Raw genomic sequence first — 22,598 nt, 5'->3', positions numbered from 1 at the left:
CCCCCAGTGTCGTTCCTTGAGAGATGCCCTGGGACCACTCCCTCGGCCTCTCCCCGCGAAAGGTGCACCGGGGTGACTGCCGAGAGCTGCCCCCAGCAGGGCCCGCCCGCTTCCTCACCCTTCATAGCCACACCCGGGGCTGCGCTGGCCCCTCGCTCACTCTCACGGGCCACACGCGCATGTGGCTGCAGACGCGCTGTTTAAAGGGGCAGAGCCACGTCGGCTGGGGATCCGCCAGGAAAGGCATCCCTTTCCCATTTCCCGCCCCGCTCCTCCCCGTGGCCCTCACCGCCCCCCACTGCCCCCGGGCTCCAGGGCGCGGCGCCCGAACAGCAGCGAGTGGACAGCCGGGCCGCAGTTCCTCGCCTTTGCCTCCCTGCAGGGGAGGGCAGCCCCGCCGTGCGGCGAGGCCGGCGGTACCACCAGCCGTGCCGAGGGCCGGTCACCGGGGGCGGCAGAGGCCGCCCAAACACGGCACTGACACACCACCCCCCATGCGAACTGCGCATGCGCGACTCTCAGCGCAGTACCGGAGCTGCTCGGGAGCCACTGCGCACGCGCCCTCTGCCCCCCGCCGTGCCCGGAGCCGCCGCCGGGCCTGAGCGAGCCCGTCCGGGCATTTCCGGCCAGCTCCGTCACCTTCACTGACAGCGTCGTGTCGTCCTGAACACAGAGGGTAACTGCGCTGCAGGAGCAAGCGTGTTGCACCTGCTCTGTGTCACAGAACGCGACAGGGACGCCATTAACCAGCTGTGATTCTGCTCCAAGCTTCTTCGTGTATTTTTGCTTTTTGCCGACATCCCATTCAAGTACCTGATTGTAAACGTTGCCACTCCAAGGAAACCACTATGAAATCTATCAGTAAATTAAGTTCCCGTTTAAGCCCTTTACAACAGAACTACTGCGGTTGCCCCAGCTTTTGGAAAACTTTTATGTTAAAAATGTAAAACATCTAAAGAAGTCTAAAAAAATACACAAGTGCACAACAACTTTAAAGGAAAGAAGAAAGTCAAATGAAGGAATTTAGTATCTACTTAATTCCATTTATACAAAAAAAGAACTGTGATTCTTAAATATATAAAACATGAAAACAGAAGTGAACTATTATCAATAAAGATATCTTTGAAAATTCACCTTTTAACAGAAAGTACTTAAATTATAGTACTTTAAAACAATGCTGTGAGCAGCACAGCTCAGTTGTATATTTGCAATCTGACAATTATCTTGCCTTTTTTTGTTTTTGAGGTGTAAGAAACTCAGGAAAAAAATACTCCTTCCATTAACGGAAAAATAGTAGACAGAAAGACACTTAAAGTCATCAGCCAAGGATTTTCCAATTACTATACGCTGAGCAGTAGAGAAACAGTCAAACATACCCTGCCCACCCCCCCACATCTCTCAAAAATAATGTTTCAGTGCTTTGGATTAAATGATAACCAACTGAATTGATTTTGTCGTCTTGGCAACACTAAATCCAATGTCAGATCTCTTTGTTCTTTTTCGGAATCCACCAGCTGATAGCCAAGCATGTTTATAGCACCTTTGCAAACTTCCTGTACTTTCTTAACTTTCTGAAAGGGAAGAACATTTCTCCAGGCCTGTGAAACACTAACTGCATCTCGAGACGTGATTTTGAAGGCTTCTTTTTTTTTTCCTGGTCCCTGTCCATGTGTGATATTATAGATCCAGCTTTTGAGCCTGGGGGTCAAATTAAGATCTGCAAATTTGTACATTTCTGAGATTTCTGATAATGGATCTCTTACCAGATCTTCAAAACGGATCATTAAATAGCGATTTTTAAGGAAATTAGGTGGTTTTAGAGTAGCCGTTTCATAAATCTGAACATGACTTCTACAAACCTCTTGCATTACTTTGTATTTGCTGTCTTCCACTTTAGTGCCATTGGTACTCAAGACAATTCCATTGTCACGGGCTAAAGCTTTCACTGATTGTTCCCGTGACTTAACGACTGCCCTGGGGTCACGGACCAGGTGAATAATTTTGAGATTCAGGGATGGGTCAGTGAGAAGAGGGTAGAGGACCTTCAAGTCAAAGAATCGAACTTCCTTGATGACAACATGGCTGTAAGTTTTACAGGCTTCCTCCACCTTGCTGAACGGATACCGTCCACAAAGAGTCTTGCAGGCCATTTCGCTGGTAATGTCAGTGCGTTGAAAAGAGTCACAAGCAGGAGCTGAGCACAGAGCCCGACTCACTGCCCACTGGAAAAGATCGGATAAGTTTCTTTTCCAAGGCATGTAAGCATCAAACACAGACATGTCACACAGGAAGACCGACCTGACTAAGTCCCGCACTGCCATGTGTAAGACTTTGGCACTGTTCTGGGACATCGTAACCCACACGTGCCACGCTGGCTCCATCAGGTAGAAGACGCTGGGGTGCTGGCTGAACAGCTGCCCGACAAAAGAAGATCCCGACCGCCAGGAGGAAAGGATGAGGATGTGGACTTGTGATGGTTTCTCCGCCTGAGGCATGAAACTACTGTACCGGGCAAACATGAAGAGTAAGAATCCAGTCTGAACTGTAACAAAAAGTATAACGACTGTGCTAGGAATCCGGATCCTTGCCATTCTCACCGAGGAAGAGCAATAAGAAAAGCTGAAAAAGAGAAGGGAAATGCTGGTGAACCATCGCTCCTGTGGCACAATAACAATAAAACTTACACAATATAAACTCTTGCATTAGTAAAACCTTCCTTCAAATAGGCACTAACTGCTTCCTTAACCAGTTGCACTTGGAGATATTCATCTGCAGGTGACAGCTGTTAGAAACTGAAAGGAAGTAATGTGTGACAGTAAGATCACTGCACAAATAAGCAAATAAGTAAATGTTTGATGTTGAAGAAAACCTGGGGTTGATGCAGGTCAATTCTTGGATTTTAAAAAAAAAATCTACAAAGTGCGCAAAGCCCTCAACTTGAATACTGGTAAATACTGCCGAGGGATAAAAAAAAAAAATCCTTCTGAATGACTCCACTGTATTTCTGTTTCAGTTTGACACTACAAGGACTTCTATCCCCTAAAAGGAGTAGATGGGAACATCAGTAACTGGCTGCTGAAATAAAAATCATCTTCTTTTCTAATGTGAGTGCTGTACCCTGCAGTGGCAGTAGGCTGCTACACCAATTGATGCTTGTGCACAACCCTCTGTTTTTCAAACTGCAGAAGATGGGTGAAAACTCAACCTGAAGCCACATCTGGCCACATAGGATAAAATGAAAAAGCAGCTGACATGTGTCTTTGGTCTGGAGCGCATATACCCCAAGACTGAATACCCCAAGTTTGCACTTAAGGGAATTACCCATTTGGGAGTTAGAAATGACTAGACATATAGAAATTACATATAACTCCTAGAAAATTTTAGACATGTCAACCCCAAGTGGAACTATTTTACTTTGAAGTCAAAGTTCAAGCCACATGCATTCCTCACAGCTTTTAATGAGAGGTTTTTGGCACCTGCCCCTTTGTGCCCTCAGTTGTGCAGATTCCACTTGTAGGCAATCACTATAAGTTAGCAGGCAAGGTATTAGGAAAGTACGAGTCCTCATGTACGCAGATCATCTCCATATTTGCTATCTAGCTGCATTTATACAATTTGTTTCTTGTTACAGTGAGAGAGACATACCAACACACTCTGGACTCTTGAAACCATGCAGACTAGCAAATATATATACACACTCATTTGACATAATAAAATGCATTAAGTTCTTAGTTCTGATGTGCCCACAAGAATTCTTCAAGACAATATAGTTGAATACAGTAAGGAGTGAAGATCAAGCACAAGGACAGTCAATGACTTCTGTAAAAGGAATACTGAAGTGACTGTTGCTCCTCAGCCTAGAAAAGAGGCTCCCTAGACAGGGAAATCACAACTGGCCTGGAAAGAACAACTGCAAAAACACACTCCCATGACTGCTCGAAACAGGAAAATTGGGGGAATTGAATTAATGACCTCTCATTACAAAACCTTTTTGTATGCTGCATCTTAAAAGTATGAAACTCCGCCTCAAAATGCTGTGACAGCAAAAGTATACAAGAGTTCAACAAACTATTACACTGATTAAAAGTAAGTAATGGAAGAAGAACCTCTCAGGACTCACCAGAGGGTGCTGTTAGGCCAGCTCTTTCAGCACAGAAGGGCAGTATGCCAAAACTGCATTGGTTACTAGGTGAAACACTAGTCTGTGACTTGCTCTGCATTGCCTCACCTCTCCTTCTGCCAGTGCCCTCCTCCTTTGCCAAAAGCTCAGCGGCACCACCTGTCCATCCCAAGCTCCTCTCAGGAGAGCCAAAGAGGGGCTCGTTCTGCCTCCTTTCTTCCTACTTTGCTCGACAGTGGTGCTTCCCTGGCTGCACCTGCCTGACCAGAGCAGGCCTGCTGACCACAGGCACGGGGGAAAGGGCAGCAGAGGGGCCAGACATCCTTACTGCCACTCCAGCTGCCACCTCAGTGACAAAACTCTAGCAAGCACCTCCTCATAGACTCACGCAATCATTCTGTCCCTAAGTGGCAAGGGAGCTACAACAGGCAGAAAAACAGACTGTGACAGACAGCAATTTGCAGCACAGAGCACTCCAACACCTCTCACGCATGAAGTATTGCAATACTTGGTGGCACCACAATACATGCTTTTGTAAATAATGAATACTGCTAAGCATAAATTATTTTAATAAAAGTTACACTATTATTCCTTTTCTGTGACAGTCGCAGTAGTACTTCTTTTGTGATACTGTTTCTTCAGGGAGAGTTCTGGCAAAGAGCAGAATAATCAGAAGTCTAACCATCACAAATTCCTGAGGCACAATCATCTCTTCGCAGGCCAATACAAATGTTCAAAATGTGATCTGAAAAGCATCTGCATATATGGCTTAGTTGACAGTTCTAAGTCAAGCTCTGTCACTGGGCTTGCCTGCTAACAGCTACTAATGGAAACAAGATCCTGGACTAGATGAACCCTGGGACAGTCCCAGAATAACTATTCTTCCATAACATCCAAAGGAAATTATACAAACTAGCCAACAGAGCAATCATTTTCTTCATGACTTAAACTGCCTCTGATAGACTGCTGAGCTGCAGGGCCACTAGCATCTGCCACTGCTTGCCAAGAAACTAGATACAACACAGAAAGCTATCCAGTTTTAGCAAGCAGGGTAAAAATACAGCCAGTGGTAGCAGGGCTTGTTTTCTAAAGAGAGCACTTTTCAGACTCAGAATGGCAGAAAAGAGAGAAAGAAACCGTGTAATGGATGATTATTTAGGTCTTGCTTTCAGGAACTTTTATTCATTTGTCCTGTAAGTCATGTAATGTTGGAATTGAGTAATGAGATCTTTGCAGGTCATCTCTGAAAGGAGTACAGTTTCTAAGTAACTTCCTTTCGGCACAGAATTCAACCTGGAGAGACCTAGTAAATTATCAACAGCTTAAAAAAAAAAGACCCTCCTATTTACACTGCTCAATTTTTTTTTCTGGGATACTAAAAAGATGGTAGAAAGACAGAAGAGCTGTAAAGAAACATGCTCTCTCTTTGAGCTTGGGACAAAAGGCTGGGATGAAAGACTCCCTCAGAACCAACAGGCCTAGGTCTGCTTTGGGAAGACTGAAAACCCTGGCTGGAATAAAGCGAAATATCTGAGTGAGGAATTATAAATACCTGCTCTCCTACAATGGCTTCTGAGCAACTGAATTTTAACTGTCTTTGTCAGTCTTCCTTGGCCATTTTGAGTCTAAGAAAAGGTCCAGCACACTTTAATTTAAAACAGTTTATGCAGCACTTTTAAACCAAAGTCTTTATAGATTACACAGAAATTACTTCAATTTCATATCATGTTCTCAATTAATTTCCCAGCTTGGTCTTTTCCACTGAAAAATTAATATCTTTTGGTAGCCAACAATGATTGTCCTGTATGCTTGTCATACACTACATGCTGACTTTTCAGAGCAATCATACAAGATGAATATAAGTATCACCTATGTACTTACGATTCACCAGATGCAGCAGTACTGACTGTAAAAAGAACGATAATGGTAAATGTCATCATGCATTTTGTAGAAATAACAGGAAAATATTTGTGCATGGCATTATAAACAGAGCAAAGATCACTTGAAGTTCTACTGTCCCTCATGGAGAAGTTTACTCACTGCATACTTCACCTATAAGACATCACACCAATGCAATCATCACCAGAATTGCTTCTATGGGCTCAACATTAGGAACACGCTTTGCTGCTCTAAAAAGTGAAATGCAGGAACGTGACACAGCTGGTCAAAGAAAAATGCACAACAATATTACTAGTAATTCTTGCTGTAATCACCCAGCTGACAAAATATCCATTTCCAGTGTTCTCCTGCAGCTAGAAATCACACACCTTCATAAGGCAAAAGGTTACTGTATTGCCAACAATATGCAGATTGATCTTTGAATGGGGAAAGAAAAAGTTTGTTTGGAGGGTGCCTTCTGTAACTACTGGTACTTCAAAAAGTTAAAAGTCTTTCTAATAGCTGGCCAATACTAAATAGTTGAAATTCAAAAGCCTGCTTAATTTTTTTAATAGAGCAGTGAAACTCTAACTGAAACAATAAAAGTACAGTAAATGTACTGTAATAATTCTGAATAATAACAATATATTAGAATTCCAGCTGATATTGTTAATTTAGCTTTTGGAAATGTACTTCTTTTCACAATCTAGGGGCAAATGAGGTTGGAACAAATGTTTGTAGGAAATCATCAGGCTGAAATAGTTTATAATACAATTAAACATACCAAGGATTTAATTACATGACCATTAAAGTTCTTTTTTTCAAAAGGTACTGTTTCCTTTGGGTTTTATTTATAATTTTTGGAGTTAGATAAAGTTGTCCAGCCTGAACAAAAAGTAGTGTTGAGGCATAGCCCTACACCACCTGTTTCTCCATGCAATGCAGCTGAAGATCACAAAGCGTTTTCAGCTGCTAGAATTACTGGTGTTCAAGAAATGAGGTCTGCTTAGCTGCAATTTTTGTTAAGAATTTTTACTATGGCAAAACTGGATTGACAAAGAGACACCTACAGTGACTGAATGCTATTCACTTACTTGAGACTCTGTCTGCAGCAGCACAATAATGTCCTCAAATTCAAACCATCCTAGGAGGAATAGGCTGAGGTGTGCCCTATGTGCCCCACTGAAGCAACTGTTGCAACCAGTAAATAAAGACAAATTCTTCAGACCGGTGTGTGACCTTCATCTGGAAAGAGAGGCTGGACACAACAGAAAAACTGGAAGGGATTTCCCGGAACGACGGGAAATGTTCTCTAACGCACCTTATTTCACGACCTGACTTTAGCAAACGAAACCACTTAACCACCTCAGCCATGTTCTCTAGGGGAGAGGACAGAAGAAGAAAAAAAACCTAACCAAAAAAAGGTCTGATTTTCGACAGCTTGACCTCTGTCAACAACCGACTGCACCTCAACCAACGGCTCAGACGGCGCGACACCGGCTCCGCCGCACCTGGTGCTCCCGCTACTTCACCGCCACGGGCAGGGGCGAGGGCGGACGGCTCAAAAACATCCCCCGAAACGTAGTGCGAGTGCGAACAGCTCGAATACATCCCCCGAAACGTAATGAGAGTGCGAACGGCTCGAATACATCCCCTGAAGCGTAGTGCGACTGACTGTAAGCACCGCTGACGCCGGAAAAAACGGTCTGACCGCGACGGCGAGTCCTGTGAAGAGCCGCCACCCCCCCGCACCAGCCCGCCGTACCTTCCGCCGCCACCGGGCGCGGCTCCGAGCTGCCGACAGAGACAATGAGCCGCTTTCAGACGTGGCCGGGGCGCCGGGGGCAGCGGGAGGAGCCCGGGAAGGAGCCGATCCGCCGCTCCCGGAGCATCCCCGGGCAGAGGCGCAGCCTGGCAGAGGCGGCCCGCCCAGCACCCGCTGCCGAGGGGCTCGAGCGGCACCGGGCCCGCCGCGAGCGCACCCGCGGGGACGGGGGCAGCGCGCGCGCGCCTCGGGCCCGCCTGCGCGGCAGCCCCTCCTCTTCCTCCCTCTCGTCCTTTTCCTCCCCCTCCTCCTTCTGCCCCCAAGCCCGCCCCAGCCCCAGGCGCACAGGGCTCGGCGCGGCCGCGTCCCGCTCGCCTCAGGCGAGCAGAACCGGAGGGTCCTGACCCTGCAAACGGCCGGTTAACGAGCACCGGGGTCGTTTCTTTTATCCCAGCTCCACGCCTTAAAAGACTCCTGAAGCGTGGCTCTTAAACGGCCACATTCCCACTTCAATTTATGCATAGGACCTTTAACCAGATGCTTACTTTTTCTTCTTACAGAATCAGTTACAGAACTTTGATTAATCCTAGCAAGCCACTGTGTCCTTCCTCAGTGAAGAGCATTTAGGTTGTTCTCTGCCATGTGTGTACACATAAGATCTGTGTAGTAGCACTGTGGCAGATAGCACTGGTTTCAGATATATTTTGTCATTTTATTTTGGGTGCCTTAGAAAGCTAAAGGAAGAGTCCTCACAGAGAGCCTTCTGAGAAAGGCTCTTCCTTCCTCAACCTCCCTTAATGGTACTTGCAGCAGATCCTCAGGTATATTTTTTCCCTGTAGTTCAGTTTATTGCTACAGCTGAAAAATCTTATGTTTTTTCTATTGCTTGGTTACTTACAGAAGTAGAATGTCTCTTCAAGCTTGAGAAAGGAGTCAGAACTATGAACCAAGAACTATTTTCAGTATAACAGTGATCCAGGAAGTTACCACAGCAGAGGTATCACAAACAAGTTTTTTTTTCCCCTGCTGTGGTCACACTTGCCTTTAGGGCTCCTTTCATCCTGCATTCACTTACTAGCTGCAGTCATGAAACACACCTCTTTCAAAAGAAATGGAGGGATTTTTTCAGGTCATACTAAACAGTTACATGCCACTGGCAAGCAAATAACTCCTTTTGATTTCGTCCTTTTAACTTATATAGTTCTCCACTTAAATTACTGTAGAGGATTTTTTTCCAGCTTTCTCTTTCTAAAGGAAAAGAGAACATAAGAATGTTTTAATCTGTCTTTCCTAAACCAGACCTATTCTCCATTTTTTATTTCACATGCATTCACTGAACTGTTGCTCTGAGCAGCATCACTTGTCATAACTTAATGTGAAAGGCTACAATAGGAGATAACAGTGAGATAGGAATTACTGAAGTCTCCCAATACTGTTGTTTGCTGGCACTAGTCTCTTCCATGTTCCTGTTGTTACCTTGAACAGCTGTCTGTTCAGCTTGGAGGAAGACTGTTACACATTCCAGTTTTGTCAGAGTACAACATTCAAACCCTTAAAATGAGGTCCTGTGGCCTCTCCAGAGATTTCTACCCCTTGCTTATGCCCACTCAAATGCTTGTGCAGGCACATAACAAGTTCATTCAGGGAAAAAGTGATTATATTTGGTAAATATCGTCTTCCATCAGGTGATTATATTTTTTATCAGTTCTAAGCTATTTAAGTTCTGAAAGTAATTATTCACTTGCTTTGGAACTCTAAAGCTTCTCTGGTAGTATTTTTTGTTACTTTTCTTTCAATAAATACCAGGCTTCTCTGTTTTACTATTCACAATTCACAATGAATGGTCTAGTGCTACAGTAATAATGCCAATAGTAAATGGTTGTGCAAACCTTGCACACGCTATCACCCACAACCCAGTTTCTCACATCAACCTTGAATTTATCCATCATCCAATTTAATAACTAAATTGCTGAGCATGTATAGCCACATAACTGTGGCTGTACTGTGACAGGAGTGTCTCTGACCTTAACTCATCCATACATTTTTTCACATTCCTCATATTTTGTTTCATTTCATAGTGTACATAAATGCATGTACAAACAGCTCTGGACAGAACTCTAAGTCAGAAGTGAATTAATTCACAAGACAGTAAAAACAGTTTATATTGTTACTTTTAGCATATTATTTTCAGTCTTCAAGGTGTAGCAAAATTAAGATAATGCAAAAGCAGACTCATTGCTTCCTACTGGCTTTTAAAGCGTGGTCCAGTTGCAAAAAAAAAAATAACTAAGCTCTTCTTTAACTCTTAGTTGTCAAAAAATTTAAAATTTTCAGTTCCAAAGCAGTGTTCCCAGAAAAATTAGATGAATGAACATGTGTTTAAAAAGGAAGCACAAAGAGAGCATACTTGAAACATACTTACAAAATTCTGATCTTCCAAAGTAAAAAGTGAATAGAGAATAAAAGCAGCTGACTATTTTTGAACTGCATTTCGTTAAAGTGTTCTCAGGCATCTCCTCAGGACTGGTGCTGTTTGTAGGATAGTACTGGAGACACTGGCAGAACTGATGATACTGGAATTGTAGTCAACACCTGATTCTGGAACAAAAACATCTTAATCCTACCAAACACCCAAAGAAAGATAAGGAGGATGCTGACATACTGGATCCAGGCAAATTTAATAATTTCCCAGAATCCTGGCTGATATTTAAAGAAAGTCAAGGAGTGTTAATGAAGAAGCTTCTGATTGCAATAAGCAAACAAAGGAACTCAGACGCAGAAAGGCACAAAATCTGTTAAGATATCAGTTTTTGTAGCAAATGTAAAGCCTCTGAGCCACAGAAACACCTAAAAGCCTTTTACTACAGTAGGTAACAAAAGCTGCAGAGAATATCTGTCCTAGAAAACATTTAAACCAATTCTGGGTAAAGTACCTATTTTGTACCTGACTCACCAGAAAGCTGTTATTTGTAATAGTCAGGCAGGTAAACAAACCTCATTAAGAAGTATGCTCCATACAGATTCTCTTAAACACAGGCTGGTTCTTGTCTGAGAAAATGAGCAAAAACACAATTAACAAAGTATTATTTTGCAAAAAAAAAAAAAATCAAGTCTGCTTGCATGTGCAACAGATGTAACTCCTCCACTGTGGGGGTTATTATTATCTTGCATGCATATTTCTAATGATGTGCTTTAGGTCCCAGACTACAGTACCATGCTTTGCTAGTGGCATCCGTGACAGACTGGGACAGCAGGTGCTGCATGAGCAAAGCAAGATTCACTAAGAATATTCACTGAAAATGGCTAAGAAACTGCCTTAAAGGCCTGTTTAGTAAAGCTGAAAAGCAACGTAAGTTCCCAGTAGAGAAAGGCAGAAGATGGTTAGGCAAGTAGAACCATCTGGAGGAATGGACAAATAGGTATTTCATTAACTCCAGAACTTCAGCAATTGCTTAGCTAACAAAGAAAAAGTTTAGAAACAAATCTAGAAGAAAACAGTTTTCACTTGGCCTGTATGTGAAGGCCTAAATAACGCAACCCAATTATGTCACAGTTTATGCAGTTTTCAAAGGATATAAAATAACTTCCACTGGATAATGAATAGTGGCATTAATGATAAATGGTGTATCTGTTGCTCTTCCTGTCATCCAAACAGGGCTGGGATCTGAAAAGACTGTTGTCACTAAAATGGGGAAAGGAAACATCCAGGTTAAGGGGCTTTTAGGTTTTAATACAGGACCCAAATACCTCACAAAACATCTGCCAATATGCGAACTACTACTGTCTTGTAGTTCACAGCTGCACATTCAGGCTTACCATTTCTATCCCAGTATGCTGCAATGATGTTTGTTAGATCATAGTCACTTGCAAAAGGACTTGTGCCATTGACCACAGACACCTGTTACAACAAGGAGACACTTTCATTATTTGTCCAGTCTTCGAGACAATAATTCTACTGAGTTTCTTACACAAAATAACCATGCCCTTGAGGGAATGCACATAAACAACAGACTGAACATCTTGGTACAATAACCTCTTCCCTCTTTTAGCCTAACAATAAAACACCAGTTCCAAAGTTTTAGGGTTCACTCTGTGCAGGACTACAAATAACCAGGGTGTCACCTATGATACCAGGAGGATAAAAGGGGAGGGGAATTGATGGGGAAGGGAAAAACATTTCCTCACATTGTATCTGGTATCCAGTCCACAATGGTTAAGTAATTGCCTCTGGTTCAGTTTCAGGTCTCCATTCATATAGAGCCGAGACCCTGGCACAGGAGAAAAAAACTGAAGAAAAGCCATGCTCTGCATCACAAATGTTGACATTCTCTGAAATAGTGAACACAAGAGAAGAGAATTTAGGTGGGGACTCCCCACACACACATTTCTACCTCTTTGTATCTACGAATTTTCTACATGGATTCCATACTTTTCTGACTCCCAAGTTTCAGATCATTATATTGGTCTAAACAAGGGAACACCGAATAAAAACTATTTTTTTTTTTCATTAAGTGATTTACCTTAGTTATTGCATACAAAGTTCCACAGGAAATTCAATCCAACAGTCTGTGGTTAATGACAGTATTACATGTAAAAAGCAGCAAGATGACTGAACACATTCCTTGTAGACAGACTTTAAAAAACTCAGCAATCAAAATCAAGACTCCTGCTCTGCAATAAGGACCAAATAAAAAAGTTCCTCAGCTCTTATCAACCACTCAACCTGAAGGAAAATTTTCACATTTACAGTGGAATAGAAGTCTTGAATATTGTAACTCTGCGATACTAATCACTGATCTAATACTTCAGCCCAAATTTAGGACTTTTGGGCCTTTATTCTGGGCCTCACAGGTTTAAGAAGTTTTCTACACCACTTGTCTACCTGCAATCAGCAAGTCTCTTGGATAGGCTCAGACTAATCTCCCTAGAAAAAGAACTTCTTGTCTGTGTGGCTGCATCCAACACAGCTCTATATTATTGCTCCTTTCAGATGTATCCATGGGTTCTTTGTGCACTGGAGTTTTACTTGTTGCTTTAGTTATTAATTGCACTGCCACTTGAGATACAACAGTAGCAGAATTGTATTGTCTTGTCTTCCTGTAATACTTTCTTCCTCCTCCCTGTTACAAGATACAGAAGATCCTGGTAGATCATTACCAATGCTTCAAGAGTTGCTAAGGAAGCAAAATATATGGAGTTTTAGGCTGTTGCAACAGCCTGCCTCTCCACCTCAGAAAACTAACTGGTTATGTCAAGACACAGTAGTATGTAAGAATGCACATCCTTCTCCCTACTGCAAGACTCTCAGTTATTTCCTGGTGCCACCCACACTGATACTCACTGTTGTGCATTTCTGTCTTTTATGCTGCACTACAACCCAAGAGAATATAGATCTTAAAAAAAATTTAAAAAAAAATTTCTAACAAAGTGTATCAAAATACGCAAGCTACAGCTAGACTAGGAATGACTCAGCAGAGGAGAAAATTAAATATTTGTTAGTAAAATAAATATTTTAGATAGAAATTTCAAATGTGAAAAGTTTCTTTTCATCCTTTGTATAACCACTACTGGAATATTATACTGGGTCTATACATCACAACAAACATAACTAAAAATGCTCACATAAAGCTGGTAGGAAAAGAGTAGAATCAGCTGAATGCCAAATACATGCTCTGTAGGTTGGAGTGGAAGTTCCAATTCAAAATGCAACTGATCCATTTTGCCATCTTGATTTTTGTCTTCTTCTCTAGTCTAAAATAATATGATTTTTTAAAAATACAGGAATTTCTGTTAGAAAGAAAAACAGAAAAGGTAAAACCCCAGGGGAACTCCACAACTGCAGTATGCACAATGAAAGGAAGCAAATAAGCTGCAGTGTAACAAAAGAAATAAAAAGTTTCTTGACTTGATAGACCAAGAACTAGAGACAAGGAAGAAGCCTGCAATGTAGTCTGTTATACAACATCTCATATGCCCCCCCAGGAAGGGAAAGCTCACTAGACTCTTCAAAGTCTTTTCTGCCCTACACCATTCTGACCACCTCCCCTGCATCCTACAAAGCATGCCTTAGTGCTGGATCTTCTGTCAGATCCTGTGCAAATATGACAGGTGGTCAGGTTTTTGCCTCCTGCCACTGCAGCATGCCTCTTGATGGCCTCTGTACTCCAATTCCTGGCTGTGAGCCAAGGCTTGCTACACCTCCGTGCCACAAACGCCCAGTACCTCAGCTATTTGCAAGCATAGCAGGACTCGTAACAGAGGCAGACATTAAAATAACTGCCATTGTGGAATCCCAGAAGGAACAATGACTGCAAGGCAAAGGCTATGTGCTTTAGGAAGCTCATACATGCTTCCAAAACTAGGGCCTACCTAGCGACCCATGCCAAGTTCACATCATGATAAGCCATGTGGCCAGGGGAGGAGAGCACAACTGATTTGAGGGAAGTAAACTGACGTGTTCATGCAAACCACCAGTGGTGCTTAGGGACATGGTTCAGAAACCAGTAGTTTGGTTAATGGTTGGACTTGATGATCATAAGGTCCTTTTCCAATCTAAGTAATTCTATGATTCAGTAGCACTGAAGAGGGAGTTAAACTGGACTCGTTAAAAATCACTTCTCCCAACTGGATTCTGATGTGAGGCACGAGGTTATGCGTGAAGCTGCTGTTCCTTGAAGGTAGCAGTGCCCACTCACGCCCCGAGCCGGCTGCCCCACTCTGCAGCCCCGCTTCTCGCCGCTGCTGCCGGGCCCCGGGCAGGCCTACCGCCAGGAGCGGGACTCGGAGCCGGTCCTCCTGCAGCCTGTTGAACGCTGGGAACGTGCTCCACGCCAAGAAGCTGCCCGGGCTGGGCCCGATGGTGGCGACGAGGAGAACCTCGTACCGGAACCGCACAGTGGGCTGCTCCAGGTACGTGCTCTGCTTCAGCCAGAAACCTGAGGGCAGAGACAGCACCGAGATTTCAGGGCGAGCGGGCCCGCCGAGCCGCGTGGGGTCGAGTGGCGCTCACCTGTGGCTCCGGTAAGGCCACCAAGCAGCTGGCGGCACCATAGGTGAGCGCGGTGATGAGCACACCAGCCTGCCAGTGCCGCAGCAGAGCAGAGCCCGGCCCGGTAGCGCGTCGTAGAGCGCTGGGTGCTGAGCACAGCTCCAATCGCCACCATGGCGAGCGCTCCGCTCAAGCCGCGCACCCAGCGCGGACTGGACTGGGAAGCCGCGCCAATCAGCGCCGAGGGCCGGGGCGTGCAGCCAATGAGCGCACAGCGCCGCCCTGGGGCCCGCGGGCCGCGGTGAGGCGGGTGATCAGCGCGGCGGCGGGAGGGGGCCGCGCGGTCGGGGGCATGCCGGGGCACTAACCGGGGCAGCTGCGCGGCCGGCCGAGCCCGTGCGCGGTCCCGGAGCGCTCCGGCATTGCGCGGTGTGGCGGGGCTGACGGTTTCGGCCCTCACCACCGGCCGTGGGCTCCTGCGCCGGATGCCACAGCCTCCGCCGCGATCCCCGGCGGACGCGGCGGGGGCGCGCGTTGCTCGGGGGATACGGGCGAGCCGGAAGTCCGCCTGCCCGAGCCCGCGCTGTTGTTGTTGTGACAGGGACCGGTGACAGCGACAGGCCGTGCACGAGCCCCCGCCCCGCCAGCACGGCCTCGCCGCGGCTCGCTTCCCGCCCGCCCGCACCATGAAGTGGATGTTCAAGGAGGACCACGCGCTGGGTAAGGGTGGGCCCGGGCCGGGCGCTGCCCGCCAGCGGCCCCGCCGCCCTCCGTCTGCTGTGTCGCCATCTGCCCCGGTCGGCTCCCCCAGCCGCTCCTCTGTGGGCGGGCAGTCGCTTGCGGCCCTCGCCGAAGGGTGGTGCGATGCCCGGGGACGGCCTCGCCGAAAAGCTGGAGATCCCCTCGGAGGGTGGGGAGGTGGCTGCTATCCTCGCAGGCTCTCGGCCCTGCGGGCGCTGCCCTCTCGGCCTGTGACGCCGGCAGTAGTATTACTGTGCAGTGACTAATTATGAGTTTTGTTCACAGAGCACAGATGTGTCGAGTCGGCAAAAATCCGAGCCAAATACCCCGACCGTGTCCCGGTGAGTAACCGAGCCAGCTTCCTCAGAGTACTTAGAGGCAAAGGCAGATAAGCTGTTTCCATCCTTCACACTCTTTGATCAGTTCCTAAGTAAATTCATGTTCCTTCTTGTATCCTTAGGTGTTTTAAAGAAGCTCCAAACACATCTAACTAATCCAGTGTTCCCTTTCCTGTCCCAGTGTATATTGACAAATAAGCAAGAGTGCCTAACTTTATAAACACTTTCCAGGCATTTTAATGATTTATAAGGGTCCTGATTTCTTCTAATGGCAATTATATCCCAGCAAACATCTTCATTATCTTGAGGATTCATTCTGTGCCTGATCCTAAGAAAGATTATGAATTCTTTAAACCTTGACAATCCTCCATCCTGGATATATGAGTTAGATGATATTCCCTCTTGTATTCCATGCCTATAACCAATCATCATCGTGAATCTCCTCATGCAAACACTGTTTGAAGAGCCAGTACAAGTGGTGAGCCCTCCTTTCTGCATTAACACCTACCATTCTGCTAAATAGTGAATGACCTCTCTTCTTCACTCCACAATCCCTTTTATCATGTTTCAGTCTGTGAAATGACCACGCTTCACATCCTTATATAACAGCAAGCAACATGTCCACATTCTCAACTTACTTGCTCGTGTGTAAAATGTCCCACATCCCATCTGACCATGGGCCAGTTAGTGCTACTCCTGCCTCACCTCTTGGTAACTTCTCCATTAGCACAGCCCAGAGAAGAATCTATTCTTGTTGCCTTTCTCTGCTGCTCAGTTGCACCTAATTGTCACAACATTGTCTCCAGTTGCAGTCTGGCAAGCTGATATGATCCTTCCCATCCTCTCCTGCCTAACTGTCCCCTCATATATGGACTGCAGCATCCTTAATGACCATACATCTCCACAGATATCCATTCATCTGCTTCAAGAATATCCTTCTTAACCATAGGGGGAAAAGAAACGTAGAAACTCTCAGTGAGAGACAGAATTACATGCTGCTGTATCAGGAATGGACAACAAGGTGAATGTAGATACAGGAATTAAATCTCAAATTGCAGTGTAGTGCTTTGTTTGGACAGGTCCATGTTTTCTGCTTGATGATTCAGATTGAGCCATGTACCTTTCATAAAATAGTTGGTACCAGTTTAATAGTTAAAAGTGTTTTTTGAACAATGTTTTAAGGGGAACACAGAGCTAAGGAATGGAGACACTGGAACCTCTTGTAAAACTGATTTCCCCACCTGCTGCATTTTTCCTTCAAGAACTAGCCTGTATGGAGCAGTAAGCATCAGGTCTTTATCACAAGTAATGCTTAATTCTCCTTTCCCCTGTGTCTGCTGCTTTTTGTTTCACTTTGTTTGTGGCCATCTTGCTCTTTCCTTCCTGTAGTCTATTCCTGATTTCCTAAGGTATGATGAAAGATGTTCTCATGTCAGTTCAGCATAATTCAAAGGTGGCCTCACCAGTACCAGTACAGGATCACCTCTCAGTACTTTGCCTAATGCAGTGCAGGATGCCATTAGCCTTATTTGCTGCCAGGGCACACTGCTGGCTTATTTTCAACTTTGGGTCCACATTGCAATGGTTTCGTGTCGTCAGTGTACAAAGTTAAATGACACATTTAATTCCCTGTCATGGGTTTCTTTTGGGCATAATGCAGCTTTTTACCTCATGACTGTCAGCCTCAGATACAGGAAGTTTTGAGCCATTGTGTGTATGAATGTAGGTTTCAGTGTAGCCGTAAAATCAGGTTTTATGGTACTGAGCCAGTTCTACCTCTCATTTGGTTGCAGTCAAGAAACCTTTTTGTTCCTCCCCTCTGCTCGCTGTTGCCAGCCTGTGCCAGCAAGAGATTTACCCAAGCTGTCTGTTCATGCCAGTCCTGACCTTCACACTTGCACTTCACAGGTCATAGTGGAGAAGGTCTCAGGATCTCAGATTGTTGATATTGACAAGAGGAAGTACTTAGTTCCATCTGACATCACCGTGGCCCAGTTCATGTGGATCATCAGGAAGAGGATTCAACTGCCATCTGAGAAAGCAATATTCCTCTTTGTAGACAAGACTGTCCCACAATCCAGGTGAGAGGCTATTCATGTAGTATTCAGAACCATTTCAGCAAACCTGTGCATATCAGAGGGTCAGTAACACCATTCTTTGAGGCTCATTTGGTGGTTTTAGGAGGTGTTTGGTTACATCTTCATATCATTGTGAAAGGGTTTTTCCTTATGAGTTTGATAAACATCTTATTTTTTGAGCCAGGCTTAAAGGAAAGGTGACTGAAAACTATATTATAATTTACTTCCATGGCAAAAGGGTGAGCTTTGCAGTTATGATATCCTTGGCTGAGTGCAAGAACACATACATCATCAATCTCAAAAAAATTATTCTTCTCAATGTAACAAAAAAGGTGCACATTAAATATTTAATAGCAAATGTCATAAATTATTCTAAAAAACCAATAACTCTTCAGCTTACAGAGAAATTATGATGTTACAGACTAATTACTGTTACTTTTTTAAAAAGTTAATTATTTTCATCTATAAACAAAAAAATGCACAATTGCTATAGAAAGGTTTTCCACATTGCTTTTATATAGGAGTAAGTTTCACTGTTGTCTGCTACATACAGAATATAGCAGAAGCAGCTACTACAGCTGCTTTCTACTGGAGATTTTTTAACATTTGAAGAAATAGTAAGTCATGTTGTTACATGGCTTAGATGTAATAATATTCTTATTACTTACTTGTTGTAACAGTAACAGTCCCTCCAGGTAACCTGTCCAGACTCAGGAACATTTTTTATTTACTCTATGATACACAGTAGGGAGAACCATGACAACCATCTTTTTCTACTTGTTTTAAGAGTAATAGGAACGCCTGTATGTCATCTTCATAACAGGACTGTAGAACTGCTAGGAACAGGACAGACAGACACATTGTCTCACATCACATGTTCACTATGAGGTGTCACATCTCAACTGGAAAAAAAGGGCCTTGAACCTTCAATATCAATGTAAAAATGATAATTTTTTAACAGATCAAATATCCTGTTCATGGCTCTGCTCATCTCATAGGCTGAGTTTATTACATAAACTGGATGAGGAGAGGAGGATGTCAAGGGTTAGTGATCTATCTGCTACTCACCAGTTCTCTTCCATTTCAAGCACTGCCTCCACATCCTCCCAACTCCTCTCTTGGGTAGAATGACATGGTGGTTTTCCCTGTTGCTCCCATCCGCTCTCCACCTTCCAGTTCATGAGTCTTTTCTCAGTCTTGGGAAGCTGGAGAAAGGTGAGCTGAGGAGGAACCATTTGTGCACCTGACTGATGTCAACTGCCTGTTCCATCTGTAGGTAAATGGTTGCAGCAGTTGTACTGGCCAAGTAATTGCTTGGGTTTCTTTTTGGTTTCAAAATACAGACATTGCCCTAAAGACCACAACTGCTAGGACTGTGAAGGGCCACATGCATATTAAGTTTAAGAAATTTTTTATTTGATCAAACGTTCAAAACCTCAGCCACTGAAAAAGCATTAGTTTCCAACTAAATTGTAATTTACTGCCCACATATATTGGTACCAGCACTATTTGAAGTCATCACTTTTTGACAATTTAGAAAACAAAGCTTTTGCCCCCCAAAACAACCTGGACCTCAAAGAAATAGTCCAAAAAAGAGACCGGCTGAACATTCAGAACTATACCTGGTGGAGGGAGGAATGAGGTTGCTCACACAAGAAGCAAGACATTAATGCAGCTGCATTCAAGTACTGTCAGGCCATTAATCCTGGTATTAGTCACGGCATCTAATGCACGATTCAGAACCTGAAATACATTCAGTGATTTATTTCCAATAAAATAAGGAAGCGTTCTGACAAATGTGTTTGTGAAGAATTATCAAAAATTTACTATGCAGAGAGCCCAGGATCATTTCACTAACTCAAGAGTCAACTGCTTTTCATATATCCTCATTTTTGCATTTTAATTTATATACAGATTTATAAGTTTTAGCTTTTATTACTCCTTGTTTATGCAAGGTTCTAACTGTTAATATTTGCAACTGTCATGAGCTAAGCAAACCATTTCTCTTTTTTTCCCCTTGAAGCTTAACTATGGGACAACTTTATGAGAAGGAAAAGGATGAGGATGGATTCTTATATGTTGCCTACAGTGGAGAGAACACATTTGGTTTCTGAATGGTGGGTCTTGGATACTATACCATCCTGCTGTGTATCTTGTAAATAGCTGATCATTTTCTGTTCGGATGTCCACAGAAGTTCCTTCTATATACATGCATTTGTAACTGGATTTATTTCTTAATATATTGATAGATCTTGTTTTATTAGACTGTTAAATTATAAAAAAAAAGTTTTGTTGGTTTTGTGCTTTTTTGGTTTTTTCTCATGGCTATGAATTCCCAGAGCCTCACTTCTTCAGAGGATACATTTGATGACATTGATAAAATAATAAAGCAAAGTAGTTGGGCTACTAAAACATGAAGAGAAGAACACACATTTATTCTGTTTTGAGGTGTTAGTTTAAGAAAAATAAAACCAATAAATTAGTATTGGGAACACTGGATTTGCTAGCTTCTCCTAAGCAGGACCAAGATGCTGATCGTGTTGAATTGAGCCAGTATGTTCCTCTTTCTCAATTAACAAACAAGTACAATAAAAATTCCTGTCACAAACAGGCAGTGCTGTCATTTCTTTACCTTAATTTTGTCCAGAAAGTTGCACATCCCATTTACTAGATCCTATACAGCTTCTTATATTACTTACTAGACGCTGAACAGCTTCTCAGACTGTAGTGTGGCTGATGATGCAAGGAAGAAACAAGGAGCTCTTTGTAGGTTCCAAAACCAAGAACTTCAGATCTACTTCATCTCATCAGGAAAAGCTATGCTGGCCCACAGGCTATCAGTGGATGAGTAAATACCATGGACTTTGGAGAACAGGACCCAGGTGTCAAAAGCACAGCATGTAAGGGAAGGGCACCTAGGTGAAGGAATTATACAAATAGGAGACCTAGAGATCTGAAGAAGTGGAAGGTATAATTCTTACATGAGTTACTGCAGAGCATGAAATAGTTGCAAAGGAGTTCAGATTAAAACAACTGCATGAGTAGCTCTTAAAAAAAAAACAACAAACCAAACCCAAAACAAACACCCCCTCACCCTAAAAAGTAGTTGCATTACAGGTAATTATACACATCCTTTCCAATCAAAACTCAGTAGATATTGTAACGATGTTACAGAACCCAGTACATGAAAGAACAGCTTCCCTGTACAGCTGAGTGGTTCGGGTGACACACCAGAGGGGGGGGACACCATTCAGGAGAAGCTCAAGAAATGGGCCCATGTGAATGTCATGAAGTCCAACAAGTGCAAGGTGCTGCAGCTGGGCCAGGGCAACCCCCAGGTTCAGTACAGGCAGGGACTGAAGGGAATGAGCAACCCTGAGAAGGACTTTGGGTACTGGAGGATGAAAAACTGGACATGAGCTGGCAGAGTACACTCACAGGTCAGAAAACCAATTGCATCCTGGGCTGCATCGAAAAAAGCATGGCCAGCAGGGTAAGGGAGGGGATTCTGTCCCTCTCCTCTGCTCTGGTGAGACTGAAGCACAGCTCGGGGCTCCTCAGCACAGGAAAGACACGGTCCTGTTGGAGCAGGTCCAGAGCAGGTCACAAAAACTACCGAGGGCTGGAACAACTCTCCTATGAAGACAGGCTGAGAGAGCTGAGGTTGCCCAGAGAAGGCTCTGGAGAGACCTCATTGCAGCTTTTCAGTACTTAAAAGAGGGCCTGTAGGAAAGATGGGTCAGACATTTTAATGGTTTTAAACTATGAGGGTAGACAAGATTTAAGGAAGAATTTATTTTTTTTTATGAGGATGATAAAAAAATTGAACAGAGTGCCCAGGGACGTTCTAAATACACCCTCCCTGGAAACATTCAAGGTCAGATTGAACAAGGCTCTGAGCACCCTGTTCTAGTGGAAGGTGTCCCTGCTTACTGCAGGGGGGTTGGACCTTTAGAGGTCCCTAACTATCCAAACCAAACCACTCTATGGTTCTACTTCATTGAGACAGATAGCTAGAACTAGAAATGCTGCATGCACAATATTCAAGATCAGTTCCTCCAGTTTATTGAGCACTGTTGCCAAAGCACATACCCAGTACAGCAAAAGTGAAGAGGCTTAGTCAGAAACCAAAATCTTCTCTTCAAAGTTACACAGCTACTTCTACTTACAGGCAAAGAAGCAAACCTGTGGATCACCCAGGAGAGGAGGGTGGAAAAACCACCTAATTGAACCAATTGCACAGTACTGAAGTTCATGCCTTGATATTAAAGGATACCACTGGCATGGAAAAGTAGCATCACACTGATCTTCCTAAGCCAGCAAGGAAACACTAAATATAGTTTACATTCCTAACAGAAGTTTTACTTCATTTTCACACTACGTGGTGCATAAAAATTTAATTTTTAAAATGTTTCCAGTTACAGTGGGAATTTATCACTTTCCAAAATTAAATTCATACTAACTCAAAGTTCCATGAAGACATATTATGCCTAGAATTATGTTTGGCTCTGCAGTCATTCACAAGTGTTGGCAGAAAGACTCCAAAATGTGAAGGTAGGAGCCTGTGAAATGTTCACACTACTCTATTATTGAGGCTTGTCACAGTAACTGTGCTCCATGTGCTGACTGCATCAGAAAATGCTCTGTTGGTCTCAGTAAGCCTTTCATTATTCACAATAGCACTGCACTG

At 43.8% G+C, this 22,598-nt stretch overlaps 3 protein-coding genes across 5 annotated transcripts; 1 reads left to right on the top strand and 2 right to left on the bottom strand.

Moving 5' to 3' along the window:
• Positions 1–1,022: 1,022 nt before the first annotated feature.
• LOC103760987 (carbohydrate sulfotransferase 5) lies at positions 1,023–10,360 on the bottom strand. 3 transcript variants are annotated; one of them, XM_018084693.2, is made up of 2 exons: positions 10,186–10,360; positions 1,023–2,619 (listed from the first exon to the last, which is right to left on the bottom strand). In XM_018084693.2, the coding sequence occupies exons 1-2, from the start codon at positions 10,251–10,253 to the stop codon at positions 1,413–1,415; spliced, it is 1,275 nt and encodes a 424-aa protein (XP_017940182.1). In that variant the 5' UTR covers positions 10,254–10,360; the 3' UTR covers positions 1,023–1,412. The 3 variants fall into 3 exon arrangements, with proteins under 3 accessions (XP_017940182.1, XP_017940192.1, XP_017940188.1); XM_018084703.1 differs by lacking the exon at positions 10,186–10,360 and adding an exon at positions 8,662–8,910; XM_018084699.1 differs by lacking the exon at positions 10,186–10,360 and adding an exon at positions 7,093–7,469.
• TMEM231 (transmembrane protein 231) lies at positions 9,701–15,439 on the bottom strand. The gene is made up of 7 exons (XM_029965553.1): positions 14,842–15,439; positions 14,529–14,767; positions 13,386–13,514; positions 11,949–12,092; positions 11,580–11,661; positions 11,340–11,445; positions 9,701–10,470 (listed from the first exon to the last, which is right to left on the bottom strand). The coding sequence occupies exons 1-7, from the start codon at positions 15,437–15,439 to the stop codon at positions 10,281–10,283; spliced, it is 1,488 nt and encodes a 495-aa protein (XP_029821413.1). The 3' UTR covers positions 9,701–10,280.
• GABARAPL2 (GABA type A receptor associated protein like 2) lies at positions 15,310–20,516 on the top strand. The gene is made up of 4 exons (XM_018084684.2): positions 15,310–15,471; positions 15,778–15,833; positions 17,739–17,911; positions 19,932–20,516. Exons 1-4 carry the CDS (start codon positions 15,438–15,440, stop codon positions 20,020–20,022), a joined length of 354 nt encoding a protein of 117 aa, XP_017940173.1. The 5' UTR covers positions 15,310–15,437; the 3' UTR covers positions 20,023–20,516.
• The last annotated feature ends 2,082 nt before the right edge of the window (positions 20,517–22,598 follow it).

The sequence above is a fragment of the Manacus vitellinus genome, unplaced genomic scaffold (genome assembly GCF_001715985.3).
Source record: "Manacus vitellinus isolate BGI_N305 unplaced genomic scaffold, ASM171598v3 scaffold_10_pilon, whole genome shotgun sequence".
NCBI classification, from domain to species: domain Eukaryota; kingdom Metazoa; phylum Chordata; class Aves; order Passeriformes; family Pipridae; genus Manacus; species Manacus vitellinus.
The sequence above is the reverse complement of the archived record's forward strand: the minus strand, read 5'-3'. Positions and strand labels throughout refer to the sequence as shown.